Source organism: Trichomonas vaginalis, chromosome V (assembly GCF_026262505.1).
Source record: "Trichomonas vaginalis G3 chromosome V, whole genome shotgun sequence".
NCBI lineage: Eukaryota > Parabasalia > Trichomonadida > Trichomonadidae > Trichomonas > Trichomonas vaginalis.
Genome location: NC_067207.1, coordinates 9633142 through 9658144, shown reverse-complemented (window position 1 = coordinate 9658144; position 25003 = coordinate 9633142). Strand labels below are relative to the sequence as shown.

Genomic DNA, 25003 nt, shown 5'->3' with positions numbered 1-25003 from the left:
TCAAAATTAAGAAATAAATTTGAAATTTCAAATCAAACTATTGCATCTTTCGAAAAACATTTGATTCGAAATCAATTTCAAATATCAAATCATAGTTTTAGTTTTGTTGATCCAAAAATTGTAGAAAAAGTTTCAAAAGAAATTAAAATGGAAATGACTGCTTCATCTGCTGGTGGAAATTTATCCAATATAAATTCATATTCAGATAATGCTAATTTCTATACAAAGAGTGAACCTAATTCATGGGTAAAAGCTGATCTAAAGGGATATAAATTAAAACCAAAATCATATATTCTACGATCATCATATGGTTTTTCTTGTAGTTTATTGAGAAGATGGATGCTAGAAGGTATCAAAGAAGATGGAACATCTATTGTATTAGATAATCAATACTATGAATTTCAACTCAATGAAATCAAGGAATTTCCACTTCAAACTAATGATTATTTTGTTGCTTTCAAAATAACACAAACAGGAAAGGATTCAAAGAATCGGGACTATTTGAGTATTACTGTTTTTGACTTCAAAGGAGAATTAATAAAATTTTAACCATTTTTTCGTGCAATCATTAATAAACATATCATTTTTCTTTTGTTGTTCTTAAATTGACCCATTTACATATTAATCTTAACACTATGAACAAGATATCAAGAAATTTATACCTGTTTCTACTTTGAATTGAAAATAATCGTCAATAATAATGGAGTGTTTTCCTAAAATTGAAAAGATCATTACAAGTGGTCATGAGAACATTTATGAGGAAATATACTCCACTGATGAGTTTAAAGCTAAACCATCGGGTGTAATTGCTTACATTATAAGTAAAAATGCTACACAGAACGATATAAAAGCTATATCAGAATTTTTCGAATATATTGTTGATAATCAACCATCGAACATTGATACATTTTTAGTTTTTTGGCTTAGAATTTCAAATTCAGAAAATATCGAATCTTTAGTCGAAACATTAGAAAGAAAATCAGAAGCACTTTCAAATTTCCAAAATTTATCAGCTTCTACATTCATTAGAATTATTGAAAAGATCGAAACATGTACTTTACCAGCGACCGATTTCGAATTTCCAGATAGTTTAACTTCTAAGCAATTAATAGACAATGAATCGAAACTGTTAAGATCTAAACGTTTATCCCTTCTTGCTGGAAGAATTTACATCGTCGCAGCAAGAATTTTCCCTCCATTTAAATTTTCAGGAAAAACAACACTTCAAACATCAGTTAGTGAAGGTGATTTACTATCTGCAAGTATAATGAAGATGGCTACAAAGGAATTTACTGAATTTGAATCAAAGCAAATTCTTGATTTCTTAGAAAAGCAACCAATTCCTCAGAATCATAAAACATTAGTTAGGCTACCACCACGACCTTCCTCGTGTGCAGAAAATATAGATTCAATGCATAATGGCTTAGATCTTTGTTTAATTTTAGCTCTTGAAGGATTAATACATTCCCATGATGCAGAAGAATACAAAAAATACGTACTTCAATTCTCCCAGGCCATGGACCTTCCTGGAGAAGATTTAATAAATATAGTTAACAGATCAGTCACAAATAAGGAAGATTCCCACTTTGAGTTTGGCAAAGAGCTCAGACAAGGCTTAGACATCAATGGAGAGTGCAATTGGGCCGAAATTCAAGAAGAACAATTTCTCCCTTCATTTGTTGTTCCAGAGGACAAACCATTGGTTGTTGAGAAGCCTCGTGTTGTAACTCCCGAATCCGCAATGGATGAAATCATTCAGTTCGCTGGAGAAGACAAATCAACTTGGTTTGTCGGTGATGAACTGAAAGAGTGGAGAGCAGCTCGTCTATGCGTAGCACATTTTATGGATAAGCTTAATCCTGATTCATTTGAAATGCTTGAATAAATTGTATTTATTTTTTTGTTTCAATTTTATATTTTTTATATTTCAGATTCAATGTATTTATTACTTTCCCCAAGAGCATTTCAAAAATCAATAAATCTTAAATTTATTTCAATCCTTGTAAATTATCCGAATCCGCCAAGTAATTTATGCTGCCGAATAAAACATGGATTCTTGATATAGTTATCAAGGATGGAGACTATATATGGAGCAGTAATGAAGTAGAAAATGGCATGTGGCTAGTTGTTTCATGTGATGGAGCACCACAGCCATTCAGCACAAATCAAGTAGCATTTTCAGATAAACCGCAGTGGGAGTTTCCATTTCGCCTATGTTTGGAGTTCCATGACATAGGAAAATCCTATTTATATTTTACATTATGCTCATTTCAATTAAATGGGCAAGGAATACGACCAGTTGCAAGATCAAGAATAGGCTTATATAGCATGCCAATAGGAAGTCCAAAGCAATTCTCTTTTCCTTTATATCATGCAATGAATTCAGCTTGCAAAGTTATAACTCTGAGAGTAATAGCTACTTTATCCGCAATTACTGCACCAACTTATCAGCCATTTGATGATTTTTTACTTTTACCTTCTTCTGGAAATTTCTCTATAGACAATTTCCCTACATTTACGTAGGAAATTATTTGATCATATTTTTTATATAAGAAACACAAAATTTTGCATATTATTTTTCAGAATTTAGCAAAATCAAGCAGCAATCATTATGCCCAAAAGTCTAATTCCGTTTTAATACCAATCCAAACACAATTAACTACAAAAAGATTAGAATTATTATTCATTTCCATTTGATCCAAAAGAAAACTTAGCCATTTACAATCATAAGATAACCATACTTACGTACAATCTTAATTTAAAAGTAACAAGATGATCGATGCATTACAAATAAAATTGCTAATATTGATCAGAAAAAATACGATTCAAAGCGAAATACGCAAATAATATTTGCCTACAAGTAGATCATGATGACATATACTAATGATATTGAATAACTTTCAATATTTGCTTCATTGTTTTAAAAAAAATTCAAAAAAATGCTCAGCAATTGACAAAATTTTGCTGATACAATAATCTAGAGCATGTGGATCGCACAAAATTACCTTGCTATTGCACTAAAAGTAAGAAAATTGTTTGTGAATTATCGAGCAACGCATAAATGTGTTTTATACGTGCCTGAAAGTTCACAGTTCATATCTCCCCAGTTTGCACCAATCCAGATATACCAAGAGAAGCATAACCTGTGCAGAAGGGATAATAATGAACGATTATTTTTATCGGCAATAAAAGTGTCGAGAGCACATCGAGAATCAAGACAGGTATGCAATCGATGAAATATAAACAATATGCAGAACAATGTATTTCATCCTGCAAAGCCAAAAATAGAATTTCATTATTAGAGAATAAAAATCTATCTATTTCCTATCTTTACATTTTGAGATATTTATTTCAAGCATGTGAATATCACATTTGTAAGTTAATTAATATCAGAAGTCGAAGAGAAATTAATTTGTTATCTCATTTTCCTGAATTGGTTTAAAGTTCATCAATTGCATCGATTTAATAGGAAACAGATGAATTTTCATCTAATATTAAGTTTTAAAATTCATATTTTCAATTATTATTTTCCGAGACAATTGATTTGGATTATATTATATTTATCATAGTGCACTATGATATTGGTATCAATTTGATCAAATAAAGTTTTTAATTTCATTTCAACATTAATTTCAGTATTTTTGCCAATAAATATACTTGGTAATTATTATATTAACAATTTAATGACAATCCTAACACTAAAATCCCTAATTTAGATTTATATGAGATCTCAATTAAAAAAAATGCGTTTATAACTGAAATTAATGGAGGTGTTTACTTCTGGAAGAGAAGTTTTGGTTCTGGTGGCTTCACTTTGTTTGCTGTCTTCTTTCTCCTTTCAATCATAGCCTGAAGAGCATCATCGGTTGGTTTTACGAGGCCTCCTGCAGGTGGTGAAGATGAGCCTCCAGCTTTTGGCGGGGGAGGTGCAAGGCCAGGACCAGGAGGAGGTGGCGGTGGCGGAGCACCGGCTCCAGGAGGCGGAGGTGGGGGCGGTGGTGGAGGAGGGGCATTTCCTGGGACCGGGGGCGGTGGAGGGATTCCAGCACCAGGTGCTGATGGTGGAGGGGGTGCTTCACCAGCATTGACAAGCGCTTCATCATCATATCCTGTTCTTGTGTTGGATGACGGCCTAATATTCTTCCTTGTCTCGACGATATTTTCTGACTCGAATGGATCCTTCATATCGACAGACTCGCCGAGATCAAAGTAGTTGAATGGTGTAGAGAAGAAATCCGGAATTTCTCCTTCTGGAGGAAGTGTCTTAATGAGATCTTCTGGACCTGCTGTATTGAGATCTATGCAAAACTCTTGGAGGTTGTTCATTTTAATGCCAACACCCGGTAAACAAACGTAAATAGAGCTATGTGGACGTGGTTTGATGAAGTCTGGGATTGAATTCTTTTCTACTTTTGGATATGGCTGAGTAAAACTTTGAAGACAGATTTCCAATTCATCTTGGCGGGCAATTTCAAAGCTATTTCTGACTTTGTCAACTTGTTCCCCAAGCTTTTGGACCATTTCGATACTTGTTGCAATATTTTCTTGGAAATCTTTGGAAGCTGTGATAATGTTACGTTGGAACACTGTCACAAACTCATGGATTGCATTGGTATATTCATCCATTGTCATCTGAGGATCTTTTAAGAATGCATTAACTGCATTCTCTGCATGTCTGTGCATCTCATCGCGCTGTTTAACAAATGGTGTGAAAATATTTTGAATATTGAACTCGTTACTGACTTTTCTGTAGCTCGACTCAAAGATCGGAAGTTTGACTCTGCCATCTGCTGTTTGCTCGACTTCATCTGTTTCTTGTGTTTGCCTTACTTTCTGTTTCTTTGGTTTTGGTGGAGGAACATATGCTTCTTTGGGTTCCTGCTCCGGTTCTTTTTCCTGAGGCTCTTCCTCTTCTTTGATTTCCTTTGGCGGGGAAACTTGTATGACAACTGGAGGACGTTCTTCCTTCTTCTTCTTTTCTTCAACTTCCCTTTGTATTGCACGCTCTTCTCTCTTCTTGATTTCTTCTTTAAGCTCATCATCTGAATAGTAGAATTCGTCTGAGTAATACTCAGAGTCCGAATGGAAAAGTACCTTCCTTCTTCCTTGAGCGTTTGTAAAGTATTCTTTCTTTGGCTTTACAGCGGGCTTTGTTTCTCTCTCAGGTGACTCCGGAGGGCGTATTGGTGGAGATGGAGGAATTGCTGGTGGAGGAGGGACATGGTTATTCGATTTTGGTGGTGGTATTGGTGGTTTTGCTGGTGGAGGAGCCAAAGGCTGGCTTGCTTGTGGAGGAGGAAGAGATGGTGGTGGGGCAGGTTGAGCTGGTGGTGGAGCTGCTGGTTGAGGTTTAGGAGCTGGCTCTGGAGCGGCAGGTGCAGGAGCAGGTTCTGGTGCTGGTTGTGGGGCTGGTTCAGGAGCTTTATTCTTGTTGAATCTTGCTTTAAGTAAAGAATTCAAATCCATTGGTCCTGCAGCTTTCTTTGGAGGTGGCTTTTCAGGAGGTGGATTTGCTGGCTTCTTTGCTGCGTTAGCTTTTCTCTTTGCGATCATTGCCTGCAACGCATCATCAGTTGGTTTAACCAATCCTCCTCCACCTCCATGATTTGGTGTGCCTGGAGGCGGTGGAGGTGGTGGTGCAGGGAGTGAAGGCGGTGGGGGTGGCGGAGGTACTGACATTTTAATATTTTTTTGTAAACTTAATTTTTCAATGGAGTCAACTCGACTTTTTGTGAGATAGATGTATGAAATCCCAATAAATTACCATTATTATTATCATTCAAATTATAATAAAGTTGGAACGTTACATAAAATATTTAATTTAGAAAATTGAATAGATTTTTCTTTCAATTTTTCTATTTCATTGAATAAAGAGCTCGTCGCAACTAAATTTCATAAACGTATGAAAACTTTCAACACACATTATCTATGTAGTTTGCCTTGATATATCAGCCTTCAAACAAAGACCTTTAAGATCTGATAAAATTATTCATTATTAAAAGCTTTTGATAGAGTACTATTCTGACTTTTATTTGGTATGCTTAGATTGAAATTCTAATCATGGATATGCATTGATCAAACTAGAATGAAATCTGAATAATATCTTTAAGAGAAAGAAAAATTCACTAAAAAGACTTAGTAACTATTAATATCTCAGTTTTCTATTGGAATTCTTCTGAATTAATCTGTCGATTATTGGCCAACATTATCAATGAATTAAGAACCATTAACAAATAGTTTTTTATCTAAAACTATTCATGGCAGCTTTTTATCGTAATTAGAATTCATTAATTATATAATTACAAAAATCTGAAAATGAGATTATGTGCTTTTCATGCACATTCTTCGAATACCTCTTGACAATCGGATAAAAATAATATTCATGCTTCATTTATGAATTAATCATATATGGCCAGCGATCTAGTGAATAATTCTCATTATTCCTTATGAATATTCCATATTCTAGTAAAAATACTATTGCTCTCATTACCTTTTGATTCATACAATTTCCTCAAAAGTAGAGAAGATTGGTATTGAAATCGAGGAAACAAATTGAAATATAAATTAAAAATGCAAACTACAAAATATAGTTTAAATAACAATATGAAATGCTAATATAGCATTTTTCTATTCAATAAATTCAATTTTACTCGAATCATTCAAAAAAAGAAATTGAATTGATTATGTTCGAACTGATTTGAATGGACAACAGCACGCCAGTACTTAAAATAGATATATCGTGATGGCAAAGTTGGTTAAAATAAAACTAATTTTTGGTACTAGGTATCGATATCTTATTTGGTTAGTGTAAATTTTTTCTATATTCAGATATCATTAATTATTTTTAAATATTTCTGGAGTTTTTAGATTGTATTTTGATAATGAATACATTTATTTTGTTATCGAAGCGTAAGCTCTGAAAATTTCCTTTCAATTTTTCAATAACTTTCTGAAATTTTCTAACAGGCTTCATTAAGGATGTCAATTCGGAAAATTGTTTTCGTTTTAGGAGAATATAATTTTCCATTTGGAAAATTTTAAAAGTGAGACGCGCAGGATTCGAACTTTTTTAAAAGTTGATTTAAATATATTCTAGTGTGGAATATAAGGATAATATCATATTTAAAATAAGAATATACGAGTTTAGGTAGTATTATTTTTTCGATAAATTTGAGAGTATGTACGTTTAGGGCATGAAAAGTGTCAATTCGCTCAGCGAAAGCTGAGCTAGCTTCGTTCTCGAAAAAATAGGGAAGAAGTGAAGGAGAGTGATACAGATGTTGACACATTCATATAATTTCAACAAATTTGATCAAATTGAAATTCAATAAAATTCAATTCACTTCATATCCTTCAGTCAGTACATTGACATCCTTCTACATCACAATGATAACTCGGGAATCAATAGTTCTACAACTAACTCAGAAAAAAAAACAAGATTTTTACTTCCAGCTTGCAGCTTTTAAAAAGTTTCGATGATAAAAATCACTCTACTCTCGTTTATCGACATATGGTGATAGTAGGTAAACATATTCTTATCGATATTAATAAAAATATTTGTACGAAAATCTTATCCAATTAGAGAGTTATTCATAAAGTATATGATAATTATAATTACTTTATCTTTGTTTTATCTTTGAATAAACAATTTAATTTAAATTGCATAATATTTTTTGGTTGAAAGACAGGAAACTTAGTTGAGTTTGTATTATTTTTATCGTTTAATTTATCGTATCAGTGAGTGATCCAGATATTTAAGATATTTAGAAAAAAATTATTAATTTGATTAACAAATTTTAATCAAAATAGCAAAAATATATTTGATAGCTGTAAACAAACAATAATTTTTATTTCAAGCAAAATCACTTATTTTCATCTAAACGTATAAAATTGTCAATTTTATAAAAATAAATTGAAAATCTCATGAAATGTAAAGGAGAGTAATATTTTTCAATTTTCTTTTTTCTTTGTCTCAAATATTTTCTGTTGGGAATTTTCTTGTTATCAAAAAATAATTTAATATTTGTTTATTTCATTACATACAATAAAATTTTAAAAACTCTATTTCTTCTCAAGAAAATTTTTCCTTCATATGAAGAAACATTTTGTTCTCCATTTGATACTGAGTCTAAATCTCGATTTTTGAATTTTCTTCTTTCCAAATTTCTTTTTTCCAAATTAGAAGTTTAATTCAAATTTTCAATAGTTTATATATTTTCTCAAACCGTCTCGGATTTTCTCACTTTTTAGGGATTTTCTCTCAAAATATACAAAAATAGTAATATCAATACATGTGTCTAATATACTTTAAACCATCATCGTGACAAAATTCAAAAACGAAGAGTTCTTCTCTCCAAATTTTTTTCAAAATCAAAAAAATGAGATAAAAAAGTACGTTTGGAAAATTCATTTTTAGAATTTTAGGAATTTTCTCACTTTTCTTCCAAATTGACATCCTTAGCTTCATATATAATAATTAATAAATTAAATTATAAAAATTCTTCAAAGTCTTTCAAATAATTTTTTTCTCAATGAATTTCATTTTTCAATTGCATTCATTTCAAAATAATCAAGTTAAAATCACGCAATTTGATATTGTAAATAATATCTTAAAATTCAATAAGATCCAATTTTTTCAAATTTTTCAGTCAAATTCAAACATTCAATACTCATACATTTGAAAGATTCTATCTATTCTATTTACCTATATCTAAATACTTGTTATTCATATAAATTAAATTCTTTATTGCTTTTTAAGCAATTTTGTGAATTTTCCTATTGATATTACCAATAAGTTTAAAATTAACTTATAAACAAATTCAATTCTTCGGATTGTAAAAAGTTTATTCAATTTATTCATTCAATCTATATTCAGATAACCAGAAAATGAAAGCAGGCGATTCGATTGCCTCCATCTTGCATTCCCGTTCTCAGTCTACAACAGGATCCAATGAACAAAGGCAAAAGATTGTATCCGCTCAATTCTCTGTAATGGACAAAATTTTCCCACTTCTCAATGAAATGCTTAAAACAGGCAAAGTTCCTGGTATTATTGAGCACTTCCTTGTGATACATATCTTCTTTCAAATCTTTGCGTTCTCTCTATGGCCCGCATTCACTTTCCTAAAGCTCACAGATAAAATCGATGACGTTATTGGCTTATGGATTTACAGAATTGCATTTCTCTCAGAGATCTCCCAGAAAGTTAGTTCGCTTACAGTCAGCTTAATTCTCTTTTCTATCCTTATTTTCTTATTTATTTTTTCATTTGGCTTAGAGCTGTTTATCTTTTTCAAGATACGCCGTTTCAACAAAATATTACTTCACTTTGCTAGAACATGCTTTGATGTTATCCCAATGCTCACCTTATTGCCAATAACGAGTTGGTTGGGTCTCTCTCTTAAGTACGCAATTAAGGATAAGACAACACCATACATTGTATACACTGCTATTTCCTTCATCTATTTCGTCATTGTTCTTTTCGCTCACCACGTCCAATCTTATTTCTCGGCTAGCTTGCCATACATTCCATCTTCCCATATAACATGCTGGTCTGGCGTATTCCACTTTGAATTCCTTGCAATACCAGCTTTCATCATGCTTGTCTCGTATATTGCCGATTTCTTTCCAAACTATTTCATGTTAATTGTGATGCTTGTGAAGATTGCCTACAATATATTCATGATTTACAACATTTATTTCTTCCCATTTTCTCATATCCAGATGAATGATTTCTTCTGCGCATTATTTATGGCAGTTAATGTTCTTGATGTCATCAAGATGCTCGATTTATTCAATTTCTCCATCAGATTTTGGATTTTACTTGTCGCATCTGTATCATCATTTTTTGTTTGCCTTATTATCTCAAAGTTGATCTTCAAATGGCGCATTGCGAAGATTTGCAGAATGCTTGACTTCGACATTCTTGATACGATCGAAATCGACGAATCAGATATAAGAGATCACGCAATTGACCTCACAGGAAACAATCTTGTTGATGAAAAGCTCAGACATCTTTACCATGGACTTGGATTAGATCGGTCATCAGTCAAATGCGAGATGTACTTCAGAATTGGCTTAGCAAACAGATGTAATTTGTTCTTGAACTGGTCATTGATAAAGTTCGCTGCAGAATACCACAAAACAGCACACATGTATACTATTATTACACAGTTCCTTTCATTCTATCCATGCGAAGCCAGATTTTTATCTTCATTCTTCAACCATACATGTACAATGCCACTGAATTTCACAGAAAGATTCTTAATGTTCCAAATTAACATTATTAAGCAACTCAGACAATCATCAGCTTCAAGAGAAGTTGCCGAATTATTAATGGCACTCAAAACAAAGGCAAATACAATAATTGATGATGTAAGAAAGTTTTGGATCACATGTCCTGATGAAATGAATGTATTCTATGATATCCAGATGAGAACTAAATATGTAAGAGAACTCTATTCCGAAGCAATGGAACATTATCCAAATAATGTCAAAATTTGCGAGAGTTATTCATCATTTTTAGTTGAAGGAGCCATGGATTTCAAAGAAGGCGTAAAGATGAGACACAGAGCAAATCTTCTTGAGCAAGGAAAGAACTTAGTTGTAGATTTCTCTTTCAGATCATTAGTTAGAGCTTATCCAGAATATCTCAAGAAGAATGTTATGAATGTTCAAGGCCAGTTCATTCAGAAAAGAACAGGAAACAACGACAGTGCAAATTCAACAAGTTTATCAAATAGTTCTAACAAGAATTCCAATATGTCATCAGGAACAATTGATGGTGTTTTGGATCCGGAAATTGAAGAAGTTGTTGCAAGAAACTGTTTCACTTATCACAGATTGAGATTAGAGTTCCAAAACTGTCTTGAAAACAGAAAGATCAAATATGACAAACATTTGCATGGTGCCATATTATGGTCTTTGTTTTGTGTTGTTTTATCTATTTTCTTCATTGCTTTTTATTACAACAGATACAATGAAAGATTACAAAGTATCCAAAGATTGATCAATATCGGAAGAACTAAATACAATTTAGACGCAAGTTTCTTATCATCAATCATGAAGATGCTTGCTGGTTTAGGTGCAATACAACCATCAATGATTGATCAAGTCAATGTAAGAAGTGGTTCACCATATGAAATCGATGTCAAAGATGGTGATGGAGAAGTTTCAAGATTCAGTGATTCAATGACGAATAACTTAAGTATTTATATGAATGATTTAATGGGTTTGGCACAGGATGGACGTGAAATAGAAGTAATCTTTACAGAGTTCGTTGATACTGTTGTTCCTATTTACCAATGCAATGGTATCAATTTGATGAAGAACTCTTACAATGAAACTCTCAAAGAATTATTCATCAGAATTGCAAAATATTTGAGTGGTTTACATACATCAACACCAGATGCTTTGGCAAATGATGATAGAGCATGTGAAACAATTGCAAATGTTCCTAATTCCAATACTTATTATAGATTGCTTTCATTTAGAATATTAAAGTTCTTGAAGACATTAGAAGTTGATGACAGATCATTAAACAAAATGTTAATGATTCTAATTCCATGTTTGTACGCTGTTTTAACCATTCCTCCTTTATATTTGTATCTAGCATTGTGTTTGAAGGAACTAAGAAGTGTTCATGGCTTATTAGTCAACTTGAATCAGCCAACAAGAGAAACAGCTTCGAAATCATTATCAAAAATTGACAGCGAAGAAATCACATTGAAAGATACAATGAAATCAAAAATTATGTTAACAAATTCATTGTATTTCTTTGCACTATTACCAGTAATTAATGCTGTCATGTTCCGTATTGTTCCTTTCGTCTGCATCAACCAAAACTCAATCTACAACAACTATAACTACTGGGCATTTTATTCATCAGCAAGATCAACAGATGCAATGCAGGCAGTTATTTGGTCTATATTTTCTGTTGGAATTGGAAAAGGATTCCCAGAAATGGCATTCAACAGATCAACATACGTTGAAGTTGCAAATACAGCATTACATGCTTTGATTGATGATAACAATAACTTGTTGAGAGGTGGCGAAAACAATCCAAGCTGCATCGGATTTACTGATGATATCGATAAATACAATATTCGTGCTTACTGTGTAACAGATAATTTTGATTCTGTTGATCACAGTGACTATATGTGTTCTAGTTTGGATTCAGTCATTACTTCTTTGTTTGCTTATTTGAATTTGGTTTTGCAAGATCCAGAAAATGCAACACTTGCAAAAGACACTGATATGGCAAACGCTTTCCATTTAACAAATACACATATTATCGAAAGAACATGGCAATCAACAGAAGCAATTAACTCATTAGCAAAGAAAGAATTGTCAAAGTTCAGAAGAAATATGTGTTTGATTTGTGTTGCTTGCATTGGTGTTTCTATCATCATTACTTTTGGTTTGTATTCAGCATTTGGAAGAATTGAGATTATGTACAAAGGAGAATTGCAACAATTAAGAAGAGTTGCTCCTTTGATGTTATCTCAATCTCAACCAATGATGAATTACATCACACATAAAGATGATCAAAAGAAAGTTGAAGACATGGCACCAACGAAATCTATTGTTTATCTTTCGAAAGACTCAGTTATCTTCTTGAACAAGAACTTAAACATTGAAACAATCAATACAGCAACAACAGATATCTTTGGTTACACACCAGATCAAATATTAGGTCAGCCATTTAACACAATTCTCAGTGAAGGCGCAAATGAAGAGTTTTACAAGACAGTTGAAATGATGAAGACAGGTCAATGCGCTTTAACTTACATGCATTCATTCCAAGGTGTAACTGATGATGACCAAGTATTACCTGTTCATGTGACATTGATTGGTATTCCTGATACAAATTCACATCTTCCTAAAGCATTTGTTGCAATATTAAGGAATGAATCAGAGTTAATTCGCCAAAGACAAGTTGCAGAGACAGCTAAAGCACAAAGTGAAAAATTATTGTATCAGATATTACCAAGAGATATTGTTGTAAGATTAAATAGAGGAGAAACAGATATTAACTTCACAGTTCCTTCGGCAACAATTATTTTCATTGATATTGTGAAATTTAGTAATTACGCAGCTACATTGACTCCAGCAGAAATCATGGAACATTTGTCAATAATTTTCGCCAAATTTGATACTTTGGTAAAGAAATATCCATTAATAACAAAGATCAAATTGATTGGTGATGTTTATATGGCTGCTGGTGGTTTGTTCAATCCAGATGAAAATCCACAAAACCACGCAATACAAGTCATCAATTTCGCTTTGGAAGCATTGATGGTTTTAGAAGAAGCAAACAATCAGTTCAATGCTTCATTGATGGTAAGAATTGGTGTGAATACAAATGGTCCTCTTATTGCTGGTGTTCTAGGAACAGATAAACCAGTGTTCGACATCATCGGTGACCCAATCAATGTTGCTTCAAGATTGCAGAGTACAGCTGTTCCTGGAACAATCCAGATCTCACAAGAAACATTCGATCTCATCTCGAACATGAACTACAATGTAGAAAAGAGAGGAGAGATCGAACTCAAAGGAAAAGGCAAGAAGACAGCTTATGTTGTTCGTCCTCTTGCAATGTCGAGTTTCTTCTCAATCTCACAAGAAATGGATGAAACTCAAACACAAAAACAACCTCAAAATTAATTTTATTATAAAATTGTTTGATATTATTTTAAATATTCATTATTTATTAGCATATTAATAACATTTTGTTTGTTTTGTATTCAGAAAATCATCTCAATTATGTCATTCGTAATTGTTCAAAGCTTTTTGTTGACAATTTCTCATTTTCCATTTTTCGTCAAAAATAATGATAGAACATGGGATATGTTATATTTTAAAACTTCCAATAGTATAAATTTCGGTTCAATATTGAACAATTTGTCTGATTTGAATCTAATTTTAATCAAATGCAAAAAGATAAGCAATATTATTTACACAAATAAGGAAGTCAATTTGGAAAATTGTATTCACTTTAGGAGAATATAATTTTCCATTTGGAAAATTTAAAAAGTGAGACGCGCAGGATTCGAACTTTTTTAAAAGTTGATTTAAATGAATTTTAGTGTGGAATATAAGGATAATATCATATTTAAAATAAGAATATACTAGTTTAGGTGGTATTGATTTTTTCGATAAATTTGAGAGTATGTACGTTTAGGGCATGAAAAGTGTCAATTCGCTCAGCGAAAGCTGAGCTAGCTTCGTTCTCGAAAGAATAAGGAAGGAGTGAAGGAGAATGATACAGAAGTTGACACATTCATATCATTTCAACAAATTTTGATCAAATTGAAATTCAATAAAATTCAATTCAATTCATATCCTTCAGTCAGTACATTGATATCCTTCTGCATCACAATGATAACTCGGGCATCAATAGTTCTACAACTAACTCAGAAAAAACAAGATTATTACTTCCTGCTTACAGCTTTTAAAAAGTTTCGATGATAAAAATCACTCTACTCTCGTTTATCGACATATGGTGATAGTAGGTAAACATATTCTTATCGATATTAATAAAAATATTTGTACGAAAATCTTATCCAATTAGAGAGTTATTCATAAAGTATATGATAATTATAATTACTTTATCTTTGTTTTATCTTTGAATAAACAATTTAATTTAAATTGCATAATATTTTTTGGTTGAAAGACAGGAAACTTAGTTGAGTTTGTATTATTTTTATCGTTTAATTTATCGTATCAGTGAGTGATCCAGATATTTAAATATTTAGAAAAAAATTATTAATTTGATTAACAAATTTTAATCAAAATAGCAAAAATATATTTGATAGCTGTAAACAAACAATAATTTTTATTTCAAGCAAAATCACTTATTTTCATCTAAACGTATAAAATTGTCAATTTTATAAAAATAAATTGAAAATCTCATGAAATGTAAAGGAGAGTAATATTTTTCAATTTTCTTTTTTCTTTGTCTCAAATATTTTCTGTTGGGAATTTTCTTGTTATCAAAAAATAATTTTAATATTTGTTTATTTCATTACATACAATAAAATTTTAAAAACTCTATTTCTTCTCAAGAAAATTTTTCCTTCATATGAAGAAACATTTTGTTCTCCATTTGATACTGAGTCTAAATCTCGATTTTTGAATTTTCTTCTTTCCAAATTTCTTTTTTCCAAATTAGAAGTTTAATTCAAATTTTCAATAGTTTATATATTTTCTCAAACCGTCTCGGATTTTCTCACTTTTTAGGGATTTTCTCTCAAAATATACAAAAATAGTAATATCAATACATGTGTCTAATATACTTTAAACCCATCGTGACAAAATTCAAAAACGAAGAGTTCTTCTCTCCAAATTTTTTTCAAAATCAAAAAAATGAGATAAAAAAGTACGTTTGGAAAATTCATTTTTAGAATTTTAGGAATTTTCTCACTTTTCTTCCAAATTGACATCCTTAACACAAATGATTTGTTGCATAAATAAAAATAGAATATTGAATTTTCACAATTTTAAATTTTTAATTTTTCTTTGGAGCGTATCTTAACCAAACACCATTGTCTCCTACTCTTTGAACATCGATCAAATCAAATTCAAGAGGTGGGGAATCTGTATCTTCTGGATTTCTTCTGATGAAAGAAACATCAGTGCTTCTTCCATCAGTTGTTGGAGCAATAACATATGAGAGTTCATCAACTAATCCTGTTCTCATGAGTGACCAATTGATCATTCCGCCTCCTTGGACACAAATTGCTTTGATGTTGAAAACATTCTTCAATTTGGAAAACATCAATTTCCAATCAACATCATGGTCACCACACATAATGTAGGAAATTCCGATGCTACGTAAGTAGTTTCTGTATTGTGGTGTTGATTGATTTATCAAAACTTCAATAATGTCTGAGTCATGGCCCCAGTAATGAGCGACATTTTCCTTCCATCCGAGCTTTCCTTTTGGATTGACAACAATTGCAACCATGTCAAGGTTTCTTTTAGCAATATAATCTCCTTCTTCGCATTCTGCTTTCATGTTGCTCAAATCTACTGTCTCATTATGTGTGCATATTGAGTCAAATGTGGCTCTTCCAACTAACCAGGCATCATGTTCATGATTGTATTTAGTTTTCCAATATTCAGGTCTTAAGTTAAGGAGACTCTGTGTTTTGAAGATGTTTCCTGTAATCTTTCCATCCATTGATGGAATGACGTGGATAAACACGTACGGTCTATCAGTTGACATCACAAAAAAATGATTTTTTTCGAAAGATGAATATTTTGAAAACGAGTTCATTTCATGATATGAGATTATTTTGCTACATTTAATCATAAATTTATAATTTGGTGACTTTCTATTTCCGAACAAGGTGTGAATTCACACATGTCAAAATTTTGATTTCTCAATTTTTTTTTCCTTAAGGGTGCCCTATAACGATAATGTAAACATCACAAAATTAACCTTATTAGAACTCGAATGAATGGATTATCCGGATTCTAGTTCTCAATATAATAGCCTTAAAAGTGCTTTTCTGAGGGTGGTCTATCGTCTATAGGGCACCCTTAAGAAAACGATTGCATTTATTTGGCCGACCAATATAGATTTACAGGCGTGAATTTTTAATAATATTCAATAAAAATGACGCTTTTAGAGCTAAATGATCAGACATTATATAGGATCAATAACTATCAAACACAAGATAAAGCGATGATTATAATAAATGGCATAGAATATCAGCTAAATAAGGCTTTTGCAGTTGCAATTTCTCAAAAATTTTTCTCTCAGTACCTTTTAGACAGTGACATTTCTCAAATTGAAATTAATCTCGATATCAAATCAACAGGTACGTATAATGCATTAGCAGACATACTTCAATACAAACGTACAGAAGTCCAATTTAACGAAACAGTTTTAAGAGATCTTTTCCATGTCGGAATTGCTCTTGAAATCCAAGAATTAGTTGATACATACAAAATGTACATCATTGAAAACAAAAAATTAGATCAATTTAATTGCATTGAACTTCTCGATATCTATTTTGACATTTCGTTAGAAGATAAGATCATAGAATGCATTGATTTCATTTCATCAAACTTTTATCTAATAAATCAATCACAACTCAAATCAATTTCAGAAAAAATCGGAATTGAAGTCCTTAAAAGAATATTTAGTAACAATAAACTGATGTGTATTGATGAAGATTCAGTTGCAAACTTTATTATTTCATTAGTAAAAGAAAATAATGATTTCTTCCCTTTGATTCAAAACATTCGATTTGAATTATGCAGTGAAGCCATTTTTAATGAAATTCAAGAATTTTGTAATCAATACAATTACCAATACATTGTCAAATATCTTTGTGATTCGATAATGAAGGCTCGAAAACCAAATAACTATTCTAAAATATCTTACCAATCCAATTTCTTCCAAACTGGAAATGTAGAAATGTCAGCATCATCAATTGGAAAAGGTTCCATTTATTCGATAAATAATAATTCAAATAATGAATTATTCTGCACTGAAAATATTCCAAATTCATGGATTGAGTGGAAATTGAAGCAAGGATATGCAATTCAACCACTCGAATACATTATAAGATCAACACCTCCAGGTAATTATAATTTGCGCCTTCAATTATGGAGAGTTGAAGGAACAACAATTTATGGAGAAACAAAGATTCTTCATGAAGTCTATTCTTCTCAATGTAAAGCAGGAGAAATTCGGAAATTTATTGTTAAATCGGATGATAAATTTGTATCATTTAAACTGATCCAATTTGGAAAGAACATTGGTGGGGCAGATATATTAGAAACAAATGTTTTTGACTTCCCAGGAAATATATACTACATATCAAAATAAACGACAATATTCTATTTCATTATGAATATCTTTGTGATATAAGGTTGACAAAAAATAGAACATTTTTAAAAATACATTGTTTGAGATGAAAATCGAGTACTTTCTGGCACAAAACCTTATATTGTCAAAAAAATTAAATGACCTTTTTTATGTGTGTGTTTCAGAAAGTTTACAACTGAATAAACTTATTTGTTTCTGACAAATAGAGTCCCAAAAAGTACTCAAACAGTGATTTTTAATTTCCACACTTTTAGTTTGAACTTACAGTTAAAAGTATTAGTTAATTATATTAAGATTTTTAATATAAAACAATATAAAAAATAATACTAAAAATAAATAAAAAAAAAGTTATATTATGGTGTAACTAAAATGTTTGATAATTCCGCTGTCGAATGTAAGCGAGTATATCTTTGTTTCTCTGTTGAAATCGAGAGCGATGATGCTTCCTCCTGGAGAGCTACAAATCTCAGTGACTTCATCAGGACGAACTGGATGGAATGCGAAGATTTTTCCTTCGTTTGATTCGAAGAAAACAACATCCATTTGGTTCAGATTTTGTTGGATAAACCAACGAGAGATCTTGTGCTTTAGAGGAACGCGTCTCACTTCAAAGCAAGAGCATGAAAGGACAACAATGTCTGTCTTTGTTTTAATGATAACATGTCCTAATTGTCCAGCCTGAAGAATGGAAATGACTTCATTCCTTACATCGTATGAATTGATGAATTTTCCTTTTGCATCGAAAGAATGAACTAAATAATCATCAGTGACAACAATGATTGAACGAGAAACTTTGTTTCCTGTGCACTTAACGATTCTATTCTTAAGAGAACAGATCATCTTGATTTCGTTCGTATTCGTGTCGAGCAAACTGAGTGATGTTTCACTCGATTGGAAACAGATTTTGTCGTTCTTGAGAATGAAGAAACAACAACATTTGTACGGGAAGAAAAATGATTTGACTTCTTTTCCAATTGTCCAAATTAACTTCTGAGATCTAGAATAAGCATATGTAACCAATGGAAGTGGACAGAAAATGAGGTCATCAGAAATAGTCATTTTTCCGATCTCTTTGTTGTTTTTAACTACAGAGCCGTCGTTGAGAATATAAATGACTTTGCTCTTGTAATTCGCAATACGGAAAACATTTTCAACAGAAAGTTTTTCGTCATCTAAAGATCCAGGAGAAATAGTGATTGGTTTCTTCGATTTTACTGAACCGAAAATGATGGAATTGAAGTGTGATTTTGTGCCGAAATGTTGGTCAATCCAAAGAGGAAGCCATTTAGAAACTTTTTCACTTTCAAGTGCCAATCTATGTTGGAAAATGAAGTCATGAGAAGAAGAGAAATTCTTTGGAAAATCTTCATATTTCTCAGCAAATGAAAAAGCTTCTGGATTCACAATATCATGTTTTGTTATTCTCTCAAAGAAATCTCCTGTCAAAGGACCTCTGTGTTCGTTTTCAAATGGAGGACATTCTTCCAAAATCCGGAATTTTTCATCGAAAACTCTTGGAAAGATTGGATAATCTGTGCTGTTTCTAAATGATCTTCCTCCGTAAATGTTCAAATGCATCAAAAGCACGAAATTGGATAACTTAGAGTTAATCCATTTCGACAATGTTTTTGTTGCAGAAAACGAAGAAGAAGAAATAGATCTTTGTATAATTCTCGCGTTCTTCATCACACAATTATAAATTACTTTCATAATGTCAGCGAATTCGCTGCTGTTGAATTGAAGATAGAATGATTTTCCTTCATTAGTAATGATTTCAAATGAATACTCACCTCTCAACAAGAAATATTCGATGTTGTCATGTTCTAAGATATAATTCTTGTTGTTTGAAATCATGAATTGTGTCTGATAAATGGAGAATTGGCTGTCTAAACTATCATCAATTTTCTTTAGTTGACAACTATAAACCAATGTCTGGGGTTTCTTCTTTTTCTTCTGTTTGTGAGGTGGCAATTTGTTTTCTTTCAATTTCATCTTGTTGTGGAGAAATGTCAAAGTCAAAGTGTTGTCGAAACTCAATGTCGGAGGTTTCTTTGTTCTTTCTTTGACGTAAACAACGAATTTCGTGTGTTCAGACATTTCTGTGTAGTGCATTCTATTGACATTCGATATAATAGTATTAACAAATTGGATAGAAACAGTCAAATTCGATGTGAAATCTTTGACGGCAGCGGTGACAATTTTTATCATGTTTTTATGGGAAGATTCGACCAAAGATTTTATATCCGTGTTCTTTTTCCCGACAATGAAATTGTCTATTACATTGAAGATCTTTCTTGTCTTCAACTGTTTCTCAGTTACAACTGTCAAAATGAAAACTCCTAATTTAGAATTACTCCAGTTTCCATCATCTTCAACGATTGCTTGGAAAATTAAAGGAAAATTAGTTAAATCCAACTTAACAAAATTCAAGAGATTACTTGTTGGCATCAATGCAAATGTCTTTCTTGTTTCTACACAAGTTTTATCAATGTTTTCATTTGAAATTCCATTACCAATATGATACAAAGTCAAAAGAGTCAACATTTCAACTAAATTGTTCATTACATCTGTATTGTAATTATCGCTCTTTATCAAATAAGTCAATAACTCAATCATTCTGTTTTTGCTGCCAGGAATAGACAAACTATCTGCATATAAAGTAAAAACTGTCATGTTTCTGACATCTGTCAAAAAGTTGTTTGAAATTTGAAGCAATTTTATGATGTAATTAATAATTCCATCATAATCATCTGCTTCATATGACATGATCAATGGGAAAACAAACCAATTCTGGTCCAAAATTACTTGTTTCGTGAAAGATGGCATGCAACTAATCGGATACATCAAAACTGAATATTGTTTGATCGCTTTCTTTCCTAATTGCAATGCTGCAATGCACATGAAATTACACAGATTTGGATAACTGTTCAAATCACTTAAAAGTAAATGAAAAACTTCATTAAGGTGAGGTGAAGTGACCAATATATTGAAAGCACTATTCAAATAATCCAAAGACATCAATTGAGGTTCTGTTGACATCTGGTGTATCAAAATAATTGCTGCTTCAACTATATAAACATTATCATTCAAAATTTGCGAATGACAGAAATTCATAAATTGTTTTTTGTATTGATTCGAAATCAGCAAATTCTTATCACAATTTATAAGCGCTCTAAGAATTGCTAACAGTTTCAAATCCTTTGAGAACACAGCTTGGCTGAACCAACATGTAATGTGTTCTTTGTTTGCGAGAGGAGCGATTTTTGTCAACAAATGTTCGTATTCTTTGTTGTAATCGCTTTGATAGAAAAGTTTAATGAACTTCAAAACAGTTGTTGGAGTTATATGATTGTAATCGAAATACATCATATTATAAGTCATTACTTTGTAGATCATCGCTCTATCTTTGCTTCTGTCCCAAATAAAGGGATTCAACAAAATTTTGTCAAGCCAGTTTTGTTTAATAATCGTCATCGTCAAAACTTTAAACAACTTCAATTGTCCATTAAATAATTGGAAGCTTGGATCAGTATGAGACAGGAAAAAATAACTAATAAGATCAGGAGATAAATAATATTGTTCTGAAGGCATTTTTTCATAAATTAAATGTAAAATGCCAAAAACAGAAAGAGTTAAATTTTCATCAACATCTTTTCTTTGTTCAAAGAATTTGTCAAGTGTTTTTGTAACATTATTCTCCAAACAAACTTCACAAATAGTAGAAGGATGTAAAACAAAACCGTCAGATTTCGAAAAATTCATTGATGTCAAAATCGGATTGTATTTCGTGTCCAAAGGATTATTTTTGAGAACAGCACATTCTTCATCAGTCAACGGTCTGTTGAAGAATGAAAAACTATGTGTAATTCCGATGGGCGTGTCAGAAAATGCCGGATTCACTTCACATTCGTCAAAACCTCCCAAAACAATTGAAAGATTTTGATTGAATACTGGTTTAACTTTTATAGGGACTGCGTCAACCAAATTGTCATCAATTACAGGGAAAACGGTCATTCCATTTGTATCATCAATCAAAACAGAAATCATTATATGGATCCATTCATCGGATAAGAAACTTCTCGCTAAGTTTGCAACAATCTTCTTTCTGTTGAATTTTATTACCATCATCAAACTGTTGTTGCTCAAAAAAACTCTCAACAAATTACCTTGTGAATCATTAATCATAAAAAGTGACAAATTAAGGTTAAAACTATTAAGAGATCTATGAGCAATTTTAACAATAAAACTTGCAGTAAAACCGTTGTCAAACAGTTTTTCTGTTGTTTTTGTTACAAACTGTGAATCCATGAATCCTAAACTAAATAACGGTTTTGACATTGAAAAAGTGGATGTCAAACTGCATTCCAAACTTTGGCAAATTTTCAGAACATTTTCAGATTGATTTTCATTAATAATATCAAGATACAAAGAAAGTATTGAATTATCACTTGTAAACTTCTGAATTGTTTCAATTAATTTGAGAGCGTTCTCAATATTTGAAATTTCTAGTCTTAGAGAACAATTATGGAACTTAATTTTCTTTAACGAGCTAAGGTATTTAAGAATTATGTAATCAACGAATCCTTCGTGTAATTTGTAGCAGTTAAAGAAAGAAAACTCAATTTGATCCAGAAAAATTTCAATTAATTTGTCAGTTTTTCGATAAAAGAAAAACAAAAGAGGTAAAGCAGAAGGTTGGAACAAATGTGCTTGTTGTAATGAAATGACAGCTGTTGATCCACAGCATATTTCCCATATCTTTGCTAATACTTTCGCTTGCAAACACTTGTTAATTTCGATTTCATCACTATCATCACAATTTTTGTAACAAATGTCACTTTGCGATCGTTTCAAATTATTTTTGGTTTGTTCTGGTGGTTTAACCATTCCACTGTTTGATTTCTTGATTGGCGATTTCTCCCTTTTTCGTTTTTCTGGTGGTTTTTCTTCTGAAATTTTTGGGGTGTCACTTTTATCGTCTTTTGGCACTTTTTGTCTAAAGAAAGTTTTGAAACAATTGAATAATGTCATTGTTTCGTAATCAGACAAACCTTCTTTTCTATGAGAATAAATTTCCAAAAGTGACATCATGATTTTTTGACTTTTTTGGGAGTTTAAAAGTTCTGTTATTTTGATGATTAATGGTTTCAAGTTCTGTTGGGAGTTTGGATGGCAAACGTAGATGTCTTCGATGAGTTTTACGACTCTTTCTTTGTAATTTAAGTCGAAATCACTCAAAAAGAAGTCAGAGTTGGTCATATACTTCTCTAAAGCTGATGTATCACATTCTTCTATGTACAATGTCTTCAAAACATTGAAGATCTTGGTGAGCATCGAAAAATCTTTTCCTAAATTTAGGAAAACTCTGACGAAATCAATATTACTGAATGCAACTTGAAGAAAACTCTTGTTTGCAAGACAGTTGAACAAGAAAGTAAAATAAATTACTTTTTCTTGATCAATAAAAGTGACATCTTTTATCTCAGAAAGTTTTGTACCAACATCTAGTATTAATGACACTAGATTTGCATGCGCGAAGATTGTATAGTCAAGAGCAACGTTAGTTTTGTATATTCTCAGGATAAATTCTACGAACATGTGCGGATTTGTACTTCCAAGTGCTAAAATCTGCATCAAAAGCATTTGGTCGATCTGAACTATACGATTAATCACTATATTTCGTAAAAGGCCGAGTACTGGATCACTATCTTCGCATGTAAATACGGAATAATTCAATTGAAATAACATTGACGACAAAAGCTTTGAAATTATCGATTTTGTCTTAGACAGATTTTTAATCTGGTTCATTATGTATACGAAACCAGCTAAAACATAGATAGTATTCGGTGCTTGATATGTCAGATCTACAATTTTGCCGTAAGATTGGATAAAGTTCATAATTGCCGACATTGATGAGTTTGTGAGTGCGTCGCTTAGTCTGTTCATGATTGATTGTAAGTTTGGATGAAAAACGTCTAATAATGTGATATTATCTTCGACTTTTTCAAAAGATAACGATGTATATATTTCAGGAATGTTGAGAGGTATTTTGAATATCCTATTTGGGTCGAATTTCACTTCATAAGCTGAAGGAATATTTTGGTATTTTTTTGTGTATGACATTTGGTATTTGCTAATCTCTGAGATAAGTATCGATGGTAACGATGCGTACATTGCTAATAGGTTATCGCATTGTGAATAAAGAGAAAAACTCGAAATAATATTGAGAGATCGAACATCAAAACGATGAAATGATGATGTAAATAAATCCACAAGCGTGGTTGGTTTTTCAACCATCAAATATGGTGCTTTCTTTTCAAATAAAACTAAAATTGAATCTGCAAATTCGTCGAAAAAATCGGGATTTAGATTGATTGGCATTCTCGCAAATATGGCGGCAATGAAAGTATAACTGCCTTGATCAAAAGGTGGCATTGTTTCAAGGTATTTGCAAAAATGTGTCAAAGTGCGTAAAGATAGGATAAATCGTTCATAAGAAGTGAAATATATAGATACTAATGCGAAAGCTAGTTGTATCAGATCGCTATTTTTTGTTGACAAACAATTAATTTTTTCTAATTCTGACATAAAATTGCAAAATTTATCATCGATATTTGTATAATCTTTCAAATCTAAAAGAGAAAATGAGAGATAAATGATTTTTGCTAAGAGAATCTGAATGGATATCGTTTGATCTGCTGCATTTGTGAGAGTTGGAATAATAACATTGGCGCAATTGGATACTATATTGGCATCTTTAATGAATTTTTCGATTGATTTTGTTCCATCGTATTTAAAATTAGTAAGTTCTTTATCATTCTGTGTTAAATTCGGTATATTTTGCAAAAATGATTTCTCCAGATTAACCAGGCATTCGTCTTTGGCTTTAATCTCTTGAACCAGCTCAAAATATGATATGAGCTGGTTAGAAGAAATCATCTTTGAAGAAATAAAAAACTTTGGATCACAGAAAATTTTGGAAAACATCTTGTGTATTATGTATTAAAAAGATCATTTGCATAAAAATATGAGTTCACAAGCTGTCATGTTATTGAAATTTATCCATTTATCTGGCTTAATCAGGATCAAATAAACCACACACTAAAAATTAATCGAAATTTACAAGTTGAATGCAAAAATCAAAAGAAATATGGATCTCAA

The 25003-nt window shown here is 31.6% G+C and overlaps 8 protein-coding genes across 8 annotated transcripts, besides 2 other annotated features; 5 read left to right on the top strand and 3 right to left on the bottom strand.

Annotated features, from left to right (window-relative positions):
• Nucleotides 1-147: 147 nt before the first annotated feature.
• Nucleotides 148-549, top strand: TVAGG3_0307710 (BTB and C-terminal Kelch family; the record flags this gene model as incomplete). The annotated part of the gene is made up of 1 exon (XM_001313331.1): nucleotides 148-549. The coding sequence occupies one exon, from the start codon at nucleotides 148-150 to the stop codon at nucleotides 547-549; it is 402 nt and encodes a 133-aa protein (XP_001313332.1).
• Nucleotides 550-700: 151 nt separating this feature from the next.
• Nucleotides 701-1885, top strand: TVAGG3_0307700 (uncharacterized protein; the record flags this gene model as incomplete). The annotated part of the gene is made up of 1 exon (XM_001313330.1): nucleotides 701-1885. The coding sequence occupies one exon, from the start codon at nucleotides 701-703 to the stop codon at nucleotides 1883-1885; it is 1185 nt and encodes a 394-aa protein (XP_001313331.1).
• A 125-nt stretch (nucleotides 1886-2010) lies between these two features.
• TVAGG3_0307690 (uncharacterized protein) lies at nucleotides 2011-3332 on the top strand (the record flags this gene model as incomplete). Its single annotated transcript, XM_001313329.1, has 1 exon — nucleotides 2032-2523. The coding sequence occupies one exon, from the start codon at nucleotides 2032-2034 to the stop codon at nucleotides 2521-2523; it is 492 nt and encodes a 163-aa protein (XP_001313330.1).
• A 423-nt stretch (nucleotides 3333-3755) lies between these two features.
• Nucleotides 3756-5799, bottom strand: TVAGG3_0307680 (actin binding; the record flags this gene model as incomplete). The annotated part of the gene is made up of 1 exon (XM_001313328.1): nucleotides 3775-5679. The coding sequence occupies one exon, from the start codon at nucleotides 5677-5679 to the stop codon at nucleotides 3775-3777; it is 1905 nt and encodes a 634-aa protein (XP_001313329.1).
• Nucleotides 5800-8881: 3082 nt separating this feature from the next.
• Nucleotides 8882-13751, top strand: TVAGG3_0307670 (guanylate cyclase protein; the record flags this gene model as incomplete). Its single annotated transcript, XM_001313327.1, has 1 exon — nucleotides 8887-13665. One exon carries the CDS (start codon nucleotides 8887-8889, stop codon nucleotides 13663-13665), a length of 4779 nt encoding a protein of 1592 aa, XP_001313328.1.
• A 1757-nt stretch (nucleotides 13752-15508) lies between these two features.
• TVAGG3_0307660 (cupin domain-containing protein family) lies at nucleotides 15509-16228 on the bottom strand (the record flags this gene model as incomplete). Its single annotated transcript, XM_001313326.1, has 1 exon — nucleotides 15509-16228. One exon carries the CDS (start codon nucleotides 16226-16228, stop codon nucleotides 15509-15511), a length of 720 nt encoding a protein of 239 aa, XP_001313327.1.
• Nucleotides 16229-16405: 177 nt separating this feature from the next.
• Nucleotides 16406-16545: a mobile genetic element.
• Nucleotides 16511-16545: a terminal%2Cinverted (terminal inverted repeat of Kolobok-5_TV transposon ID:TVAGG3_0307650).
• Nucleotides 16546-16621: 76 nt separating this feature from the next.
• On the top strand, nucleotides 16622-17855 carry TVAGG3_0307640 (spectrin binding; the record flags this gene model as incomplete). The annotated part of the gene is made up of 1 exon (XM_001313325.1): nucleotides 16622-17842. The coding sequence occupies one exon, from the start codon at nucleotides 16622-16624 to the stop codon at nucleotides 17840-17842; it is 1221 nt and encodes a 406-aa protein (XP_001313326.1).
• Nucleotides 17856-18005: 150 nt separating this feature from the next.
• Nucleotides 18006-24781, bottom strand: TVAGG3_0307630 (BEACH domain-containing protein family; the record flags this gene model as incomplete). The annotated part of the gene is made up of 1 exon (XM_001313324.1): nucleotides 18191-24781. The coding sequence occupies one exon, from the start codon at nucleotides 24779-24781 to the stop codon at nucleotides 18191-18193; it is 6591 nt and encodes a 2196-aa protein (XP_001313325.1).
• Nucleotides 24782-25003: the final 222 nt, after the last annotated feature.